The sequence below is a fragment of the Nilaparvata lugens genome, chromosome 10 (assembly GCF_014356525.2).
Source record: "Nilaparvata lugens isolate BPH chromosome 10, ASM1435652v1, whole genome shotgun sequence".
In the NCBI taxonomy this organism is placed as follows: domain Eukaryota; kingdom Metazoa; phylum Arthropoda; class Insecta; order Hemiptera; family Delphacidae; genus Nilaparvata; species Nilaparvata lugens.
The window spans coordinates 33,771,064-33,782,165 of NC_052513.1; the positions used below are offsets into that span (position 1 = coordinate 33,771,064).

At 32.8% G+C, this 11,102-nt stretch overlaps 1 protein-coding gene across 9 annotated transcripts in view; it reads left to right on the top strand.

Annotated features, from left to right (window-relative positions):
• LOC111051684 (dentin sialophosphoprotein) overlaps positions 1–11,102 on the top strand; it is a 57,257-nt gene that overhangs the window by 36,836 nt on the left and 9,319 nt on the right. For 8 of the 9 annotated variants that reach the window (XM_039436697.1, XM_039436696.1, XM_039436699.1 and 5 more), the window contains exons 2-5: positions 4,027–4,097; positions 5,905–5,976; positions 7,880–8,068; positions 9,850–10,041. In XM_039436697.1, coding sequence (XP_039292631.1) covers positions 4,028–4,097; positions 5,905–5,976; positions 7,880–8,068; positions 9,850–10,041 — 523 coding nt within the window. In that variant the 5' untranslated portion in view covers position 4,027. The remainder of the gene's footprint in view (positions 1–4,026; positions 4,098–5,904; positions 5,977–7,879; positions 8,069–9,849; positions 10,042–11,102) is intronic. The other variant, XM_039436704.1, reaches the window with a different exon arrangement.

Here is an 11,102-nt window from a genome sequence, read left to right on the forward strand (position 1 = left end):
AGAAATTGCAGTTAACCAACTTCTGGAATATTATTACTGTGTAATAATTATACAAAATATCCAATGAAAATCATATAAATAGAACTAATGACTTCTGCTACTGCAACCTTCAAGAGTTAAAAGTCTTTCGGGAATATCAGACTTTCTTGAGAAATAGAATAAATATTGAATTAATCAATGGAAAAAACTAATAGAAAAACTTATGGATATTTGAAAAAATAAAAAAAACCTTGGAAATCAAGGCCGGGATCCCGCTGAACATGTAGATAGATTTTCAACGATTATATTATATTATACCCTATTCAAATACTACATTGAACATAAAATCTTATATAATCTTCACATTACAATAGTAGGAAGATCAATTATAGTATACAAATATTAATACAATAGTATTACAAATAAAACAAATCTATTTATAAATAAGCATATTTACTTTTCCTACAGTTACCTTGAAAAGTGACGATTCCTGCACTGATTACAGAACGCAAAGATTCACTTTTCCGCTCTAGTGCGGGAAAAATCTTTTCTGCACTCCAGATTTGCAACATGGCAACACAAAATAGTTGGTGGGTTAAATGGAGGATTAGTGCACGAAAACAAAAATTAAGTTGGTAACAATGACTGTGGTTAGATTTAGATGAGAATCATTTCAATGGCTACCCTACATTTATGATAAAATCCCAATCTAGAAATCCAAAACAAGAATAATGTTCATCTAAATCATAATTAAATAATCATCATTTACGAATTCTCATAATTTAATAATAAATAATAGTTCTTTTCTATTGATAATAATTATCAATAATAATTATTATTATTTCAACTGCAAGAAATGAGAAAAGTAGCAAATATAGTCTACATCATAAAATTCGAATTTTGAGGCTAAATGATTACCGTTCGATATTCATATAAATAGAAATAATAAAAAACATAACAATACTACAATAAATATTCTCTGTTGTCTATGTTATTTTTATAAATATTTCTCAGTTTATATTGAGCATTTTTCTCGGTAATTTGAGCAAGTCTAAATTTCTGAATCGTGTTTCAGTAATTTTTAGCTGGATGAAACAAACTTAGGTACGATTCTTCCCGCTAGGTCGCGCGCTAGTCGGTTCAGCCATCTTGTTGTTTTCAGCCATTTTGCAGCTCGGTTCAGCCAACAAGCTGCTGGCGTGTATGTTGAATGTGAATTTTTTGTTCTATATCTGTATTTTTTCTGATTCTTGAATGAATAAAAATGAGAATTTTGGCTGAGAATTTTCAACTTCAATTGGATTATTAATTTTTAAATGAGTTAAGGTTGTTATTATAAAACAGCATCACACACACAAACATTTGATGGATTTCAGCCATCATTTTACCCATAATTATTCATTTTTCATATTCAATGGTAACTGTAGGAAAAGTTTAATGTGAAATACGTGAGCAAAGTTCCTCTGCTGCACTCAAGAAGCCATTCCGCCCTCGCCTACGGCTCGGGCGTAAACGTTTCTTTCGGTGCAGCAAACTGGCACTTTGCGCACTAGTTGCACAAATAACTATTCCATCATTATATCTAATTGAACAAGAGTTTTAGTACCTATTAGATTTAAAATTAATCATATTCCACGAGGAAGAGTCATTGGCGAATTTTAAAATTATTATTGTCTTTCATCTTAAAAATTGAAGATGACTCTTACCTCATTTTTTGTGTGAAATGAAAAGTATTATACATTTCTATGTATTTATTGGATAGAGCAAACAATACAATAGTTGGAAAAGAAAAAACCGGCTATTACCCAAAACTTCTTCTATTTTCTGAAGTTGTCTCAAATCGTCCAAATATTATGTAGGTTATGTCCATTTCAATTTCTACACTAAATCATCAATCAAGAACTACTACAAATTATTTATATGTAATTATAATAAACAATTTTGTATATTAAATTGAATTTCCTCAATCCTTATTTAATTCTCTGGCTCTCTCACTCTTTCCCACCTCTCTTTATGTATGATTGCACCAAGAACAATTAATTTATTCAATCCCGGATTAGCGCAGAACTGAGTACAAACTGAGTAGGTCTAGAGTTGGTAGTAGTTCAGCTAATTCGAAGTAGTTGATCCCAGAGTTTTCTACTCTATTACTTCCTACCCGACGGTTTCAAGTAGCATAAGATAGGCCTATTGTATTTTTAGTAGAGTTGGTATAGTAAGGTCCACGTTATAATGACAGTATTTGATCAACTTTGGTTTTGCTATCCTTGTCTATCATTCGACAAAGCCGGTCGTGCTATCCTTTTCTAGGTCCACAACGATGCCAATTATGTTTTTGACAGTGTAGAAATATAATTGATCAATGCAGGGAATCGGCATCGCTATTCTCCCATCTTTATCCACTGCCATTATAACATGGACCTCACTATATTTCAGTAGTTGATCCCGGTTGTTACAACCCAGAGGTTTCCATCCCATCACTCTCAAACCAATGGTTTCAAGTAGCATTTTGTATTTTCTATAAAAAATCTATAAAATATTGACAAATGTGACACCAGCATACAGCAGATGTAGGCCAGACAGAAACAAATATCAGCAACGTCACATGTAGAATCTGCGCATAACATTGCCTCTCCCATAGTGAAATTCACTTTCAACTGTCAGCATTAGTTTAATGGGAAGCATTGATGTAATATACAGAGAATGCTGACAGTTTGAAGGGAGTCTTGCTATAGGACAGGTCATTCAGAAAGCAGTTACATCATTTCTAGAGTGTAGGTCGGTTTTATGGTGGGAAACCCTTGTTTTATATCGGGAACGTGATTGCTGTGTGCCTAGGGTTTTACGAGTGGGTCGCACATCCTTTTTCTACTTCTTCCTGATTTTACTTCCTGTTCCTGTTTCTATTTTTATTCTCTGTTTCTATCTTCCTTTATGGGAAATAGGTTCCCAACCCTTTCTTTCTTCTTCCTGATTCTTCTGCTCTTTCCCTGAGATTTCTCTGATCTTTGAAGAGGAAAGATCTTAGATCTTGAATATGAACCATAGTGTTTGATCCTTTATTTAAATGTGGAAATATTTTTTGTCAACCAGTCGTAGACTTCTTGATTAAGCCATAAAGTTTTTGAGATCTTCATCAGCATCTGGTGGGATTTGTCATGATACTTACAAGTTATATATTTTTCAATATTTATCCAAGTTTAAGAGTACTATGACCCGGGTTGCACAAAAGCCGGTTAAAATTCAACCGTAATTAATTCCACGAGAACGAATTAGAGGAGGCGATTTTGAAAAGACTGCTTCTCTGATTGGTTCTCGTGGAATTAATCACGGTTAAAATTTAACCGGTTTTTGTGCAACTGGGCCTATGTTTGGTACTCTGATAATTGAATGAATTTATCCGGATATGTCGTACTTAATCTGAACATCATCTAAAAATTATTCAAATATTTATCAATATTTATTTTTGTTGATTTCAATAAACAAATCTTGATGAATAAATTTACGATTTATTGTCGATATAAATAGCCTTTCACTATAAATCTGATTGTGCTGGAAATAACTAATAAATTTACTTCTATCACAGAATTAATAATAGTAAAACAGGAGTTTTCTCTGCTTCTATGTTCTCAATATTATCAATTAAACATAAAGTTCAGAGCTCAAATTAAACAATATAATTATTGTTATTTTTTAAAAGGCTATGATTTATTTTGGCAGGGTAGTTGTACTCTGTGATTCATTTATTCATGTAAATATTGCAGTTTTGAAATCAGAAGGCTATGTGATATAATGTATTTAAGACTTCAATAGAGTCTCGTATTCGATGTGTAAACTTTAAAAATAATTTGAATTTATACAACAAATTTTCCAGAAAAACATGAATTTCGTGTTTTTGACAACATAGATATCATACTGTATATAATATTATCATCATTTGAATTATCAATTTAATATTCTAATTGTCATTTTATTTTCGATATAATTTTTGTATCTCGTTTGAGCTGTCATTACGAGTACATGTTTAAAATTGAGTCTTTTTTGCAGTATGGTAGGTGGCAGTCCTGGAGCTACAGCTTTAGCTATCATACTGCTATTGGCCACCTTTGCTAATGCTGGTAAGTTCAATACATTTTCTATAGAATCTACTAACTTAGAACACATTCATAATTATAATTATTATTTAAATAAAATCCTAAATAAATGCTGTGAATCACCCCGAAGACTTCTGCTACTGCAGACATTGACAACAGGGTTAACAGCTAGATGGACAGCTAGATAACATACGAAGCCTCGTATGAAATGGGCGCTGCTATCCAGAGATTGTCAGTTTGGTGTAAGGGTAAGCATTCCTGACTGGCAATTGGGAGGTACCGGGTTCGATTCCCGGGCTGGCAACTAATTTTTGGATAGTAGTTCTCATCGAATTTCCATCTAGCTGTTAACCCTGTTGTCAATGTCTGCAGTAGCAGAAGTCTTCGGGGTGATTCACAGCATTTATTTAGGATTTTCGTTAAATAATAATTATATATTAATTAGCATTTGAATAAATGCATTCTCTATTTAATTCCATCTGTAACATTCATAATTTATTCTTGGATGCTTCATTCGGCATTGGGAATATTTCAAGATTGCAATTAATTATAATACAAAAATTCAGTTTTGTTCCAGACTTTTTTGTCATAGAATCAATTATTACAATATTTGAAATTTTTGTATAGGCTTGAATAGGAAGTTTACACTTGCATGACAAAAGCGTATTGAGTTTAGGATAAATTCATTCTACCGCAAACTACTAGATTTTGGCGTCAAATAATAATTATGTATTTCTGTCTTTAAACTATTGTTGTCATAATTGCATTCAAACTATTGTTGTCATAGTGTATTCACATTGCATTTTCACAAGAATAATTATACACTCTTCTCCCATACTTCTACACTACATAGAAAATGTGTAGAATACTACATTGCTCTGGAATTTTGTCCATCTCCACTCTACCATTATTATTCTTTTTTATGAATACCAACATTTCCAATTTCCTATTTTTTCTTCTCCACACTTTGATGCATTTTTCTCAAAGGATTGCCGCCTCTGCACGATATTCGAGCCATTCTGTACATAACACGTGTTCCTCAATATTTTTTACTCATTTTTCATTTTAAAAACCGTGTCCAATTCACAAGTTCAGTGACCAAACGTAGAGGATAAATAAACTGCGACGGCACTTACAACAAACTTGGTCTCTTTTTCAAGATAATCTAAGACTACAGTTTTCAAGATAATCTGTAGTTTTCAAAATGGAAAGTATTTGCTTCCTTTTGAAGATTTACCAATTTTTTATTTATATAAACTTATTGGAGGAAAGATATCACTAATATCCCACTTTATATATGATAATAATACTATCCTCAATATGTTTGACTGGATCTTACATTATGGCCTCCATTATTATTGTTATTATAAAATTTATAAATTGAAAAACTCCCATCATTGTTTCAAAATATATAGACTTCCGTAGAGACATGATAAATGTGTAGAGAAATTATTTATTCGTTGATTTTCTTATTTATTACTTCATGTTTTCATTTACTACCTATAGACACGTCAAAATCAGACTTTATGATACAGATATCATTGAAAGAATCAGATATAAATCGAATTATCAATTCTTTTTTATATGAGCATTTTCAGTTGCAGATAAAATGAAAATATCATTAAATTATTGTTGAATCCATGACATTTTGTTTAAATATAGATCTTGTAATAGGCTACGTCAGACCGAATCAGTTAAAGCTCATATTATCATTTATCATTCAATCAAAACCAATAATAATTTGTGTGTCATTTACGGTAGTAGTGAGTGTGATAAATTATTGTAATAATGGAATAAATTGATTTCTTATCTTGAATTCACTCACTTTCAGGACCAATAAACCGTAAATGGCAGAAGAGGAGTGTTGGAGATTTCAATTCTACCGATAGTATATTTTCTCAAGGTCAGTAGTTTTCATCAGATTTCATAATTGAAAGAGTGTTTTATTTTAGAGTTCCAAGCGTTTGATAACTTTCTAACAATCATATAATTCATGTTATATGGTTCCAATAATCATGAACTTTGAATAGCTTACTTTGCTTCCTGAATAATTCAAAGTAATTACAAATAATGTTGTTAATACTTATTAGTCTCTCAATAACTGATATGTTGTATGCTTCAGTTACGTGTGAGCCCCTGTGAGTCACAAAGATTTATTCATTGTGTTCTTAATTAAAACCTTGATGATTCATCTTGTTTTATTATTTTTCAGTTTTATTAGTTATGACTAGTTATTAGAATGGACATTTTATTCTCTTTCAATTAATTAGTGTTGTGCTCTAAACATGTGTGGCAGTGTATCATTTTTGATATCTTTAATCTTTTATTATTTATTTTGTGAGCTCTTAACAAGTGTCGTACGTGTGAAATAGCTAGTTTGATGTATTTTCCGACTGATATCATAGAATAAGCATACAGGAAATTGGTCTATGCTTCTTCTATGCTTGTATTAAAGACGTTTTCTGCTCTACTAATATGTATGTCGCGTGTGATATATCAACCAGGCCTCCAAGTTGATATACTAGTATCATCTATAGTGTGTCTGGGGCTGGCCACTAACGGTTGAACAAGCATGATAAACATGCATGTTTGTATGCTGATAGACATGCATGTTTTTATCATGCATAGGAATATGTTCATCATACATATAAACATTTTCATCATTCATGTGAATCATCAGCGAGAGGCTTTCAACATAAAATAAACAACCAATAACTATGAATAATAAACTACTGAAAAATTACAAATTATAATCATAGAAGATTATAAACAGGAATAAGAATACAAATCTCAGTACCCTTTTTTTTGGAATTATTTTATCACAACATCGATGCAATTTTCAATGTTCAAACATGTTGTGATAAAATAATTATTGAATAATTAATGAATTATTTTATCACAACATGTTTCAACATTGATGCCATTTTCAATGTTGAAACATGTTGTGATAAAATAATTCAAAAAAGGGTACTGAGATTTTTATTTTTATTTGTACGGTATTTATATTACAAGTAGCCCTATACAGAAAAGAGATGATAGAAGATTAATTTGACCCCAAATAAAGCAGCAAGAAAAAATGAACAGAAAAAAATCGGAGATACACCTAAACCTAAATACAGATAAACCTAACAGACATAAAAAAATGCTCGAAGCATTTGTCTCTGATTACAGCTGTGATGACACACCAATGTATGACGACTGTGTATCATGCATTGTATCATGTCACTACCTCCGTAAACAAAGCCAAAGTGCATTCGGTGACGTCAGTACAGATAGGGCTCCTACACCAATAAAAACACTAGCTGATATACATCAGCTGAAATCAACGAATTTTTATTGGTGTAGGAGCCCTACCTGTGCTGACATCACACGAATGCACTACGGCTTTGTTTACGGAGGTAGTGATCATGTTCGATTTTTTGCCGTCCTTATAAATTCTATCTGATTAAACAGATGATGTTTGTCAAGTTCCGTTTAATCAGATAGAATTCATAAGGATGGCAAAAATCAAACGTACAAAAATCGATGTGTGTGTGTAACTGGTTATCAGTGGCTAGTCTATGTAAGTGGCCAGCCTAACATGATTGTGATATCTCAACTCTAACCACACGTGTTACTTTTGTGATATTTCAATTCTAACTACACGTGTCACACGTGACACGTGTGACATTTGCACTAATTTTCTTATGTGATCCTTAACCACGTGTTAATGATATGTTCCATATATAATTGAACAATAATTGTTTGTGTTTGTGTAACAACTAACGTGCGTTTTGTGTGTTGTGTGGTGTGTGATACGTGTGTAGGCGTGGGTGGCGAGTGCGTGACAGAGCATGGCGTGTACCATGGAGGGGAGAGCGTGCCGAGTCCGGGGCCATGTGAGACGTGCACGTGTCGGCCGCCAACTGTCTTCTGCAGCATGGTGCGATGCCCCATCAACCCCGGATGCCGCACCATACAGCGCTCCAACCAGTGCTGTCCTGACTATAGATGTGGTATGCTATCAATCCAACATAATATCACAGGCATTCAATTTTTCATCCTGAAATATTTTTAATTTTTATATCCGTTGCTTGGTGCACGCAAAAACTGAAAACAATCCGATTCTTGGACCTATTGTTATTATTCTTGGTGTTAACGAACTTCCTACCAATACTGTAGGGCATTGTTCCTGGGTGAAAAACATATCTATAGCTATCATATTTAAATTGACCGGAATTCTTCAGTTACTCACACAGCGGCCATTTTTGCTTTCTTCACTTATTATTATTTTTCTATATAATGGTTGAGCATACGAAATTGAAACTTTGCACAATCATTTATAACAACTAGACAAAGCTATAAAAAATGTTTGATAATTTTTCAACTTCACAAAACAAAATGGCGGCCATTTGAAATTTGTGTTTCTTAAATAACTCAGAAACCGATGGTTTTACAAGAACTTTACATGAATAAATTTTTTTAGTAAATGTAATTGCCTATCGATTGGTGGCTTTATTGGTTGGTGACCCACCTTTAGAGGGTTATGTAACGTCATTTTATTGTTTTAAATGACCTGAAATCGCGTACAATATTAACATGCAATGCAAATAGAGATTGTTGCATCATTAAGGCGACTCTATCAGCATGCCTTGGTTTGCACTGCAACAAACTTTCAGTGGCCACCTATCACTTTGGCTGCCATATCTCAGTTAATATTGTACCAATCGATAGGTAATTGAATTTACTGAAAAAAGTTTTTCTTGTATTTTTTTGTAAAACCAACAACGGTTTCTGAGTTATTCAAGAAACAACTTTTTAAATTGCTGCCATTTTGTTTTATGAATTTGAAAAATTATCAATTTTCTTGTAGCGTTGTCTAGTTGTTATAAATGATTGTGCAAAGTTTCAATTTGGTATGTTTAACCATTATTTAGAAAAAAATAATAAGTGAAAAAAGCAAAATGGCCGCTGTGTGAGTGTCTGAAGACTTCCGGACAATTTAAATATGATATTTAGATATGTTTTTTACCCAGGAACAATGCCCTAGAGAATTGGTAGGGAGTTCGTAGACACTCTGAATAATATATTTAAATAAATCATTCTACATCGAAATTCGTGCGAGAAAAAGTGTTTGTTGAGCCTTTTTTTATCTTCCCTGGTAATTTTAATGATTCTTTTGAGTTGATTCTATACGGAATCATACTCATACATACTATCATTTCGTATTATTCAATATGACGAATATATCCGTCAGTGTCAAAATTTTATGTTTATTCACAATGATTTAATACAATAATCAATAATTTATTGTTTCAACTGTGAGTAGGTTACATTCGTCTATCAATTTAGTAAGAGCTGAGACAAACCAGGCAACTCCAAATTGAGCCAGAAACATAGATAACTCATTATTCGAGAATACCATCGAGACATCTGAGAAAGCATGCATATTTTTTAATCTGCTATTTAAAGTACTGTATCATAGAGTCTGGTACGCATTCACCACAATTCTAAATCTCGGCTTCAATCGTTGAAATTGGTACATTTTAAATTGAATTTGATCTTTACTAGCATTTACTTTCTCTAGAATAATAAGCATCGATCGATAATGAAAAGTGTTATCTCGTCAATCATTATTGAGCGTTGAGTGTAAGATTGATTGATTTATTTCATTTCCTTTGCCAGGTCTGAAGAGACCTAAGAGAGGGCCGACTGCACCCTAACTTCGCTCTCTAGGAAAAATAAAGGCAGTCGTTCTATTCTATTCTATTATTAATTTTGTTTGTTGTGATTTTAGAATGCGAACACGACGGCAAGACATACAACAACGGAGAGAAGATAGTGATGCCGGATCAGCCATGCCAGGTGTGCTACTGCAAGGGAGGGGAGGTGATGTGCACCTCCATCACCTGCTACCATAGGGACGACTGTCAGCCCACCTACATTCCCGGCCAGTGCTGTCCCAAGTACGACCATTGTCCGCCCCTCGGTCAGTTCAAAGTCAAATCTTTTATTATCTTATTCAAATCACACTTTGTAGCTATGTTTTCAAACTACTACAAATCTCATGCCCGGTCGTACAAAATCCAGTTAAATTTCGAAGCCTTCGAAAAAATTCCAAGTATGATAATCGTCTCCCACTCGGTGAAATCCCATTCCCACTTAGTCAAATCTATTTTTATTTCAATCAAAACACACTTTGCAACTATGCTTTCATACAATTACAAACCCTATGCCCGATGGTACAGAATTAAAAATGTTTATGCCCTGTTGAATTTCAATCATTATCAGAGAAGGCTTTTTTGAAAAGAAGGCTTGTCTGTTTGGTTCAGGTGGCATTTAATCATAATTAAAAATTAACAGGTCTTTGTGCAACCGGGCCATAGAGTAATTGGGAAAGAACAGCAGGCAATAATATCCCAAAACTATTCTTCTCCCAAACTTTGATAAAAGTCTTCAGATGTAAATCAGAGATTGCATTTTATTTGAAAGCCAATGAATATATAATAATTATAAAATCCAAATTAAATGGTGTAGCTGGCCCTAAAATGTCTGCTCATCGAATTTCCTCTTAGCTGTTCTCCTTGTTATCAATATTAGCAATAGCAGAAGTCATCTGGCTAGTCAGCATTGATTTCTATTCTTGTTCAAAACGTTTTATTTGATAAAAGTATACCATGATCAAAATATAAATTTTGACATTGTTATCAAAGTGTGAGTGACATACGAAATGCTTTGAAGTAAAAGCTGATGTTTGTAACAACTAGGAATCACTTCACCTGAAAAATTTGTGAAAAATATTATCATTTTCATTTTTGCAGGTTGTGATGAACATTCTCTTGAATTTGAGGTAGGCTACATATAGTTGTTAGAAATCATTCTTGGAATCACTAATTATTGGAGCAGGCTATTAATCTCCAATATAAATATTATTTGTTAATCTCCATTATTAATAAATGTTCTGTTTTTAATAATTCTCTTGCAGACTCTATGAAGCCAATTCAATTGAATAATTGATTAAACCAATCATTGATTCAATGCAATAAATCC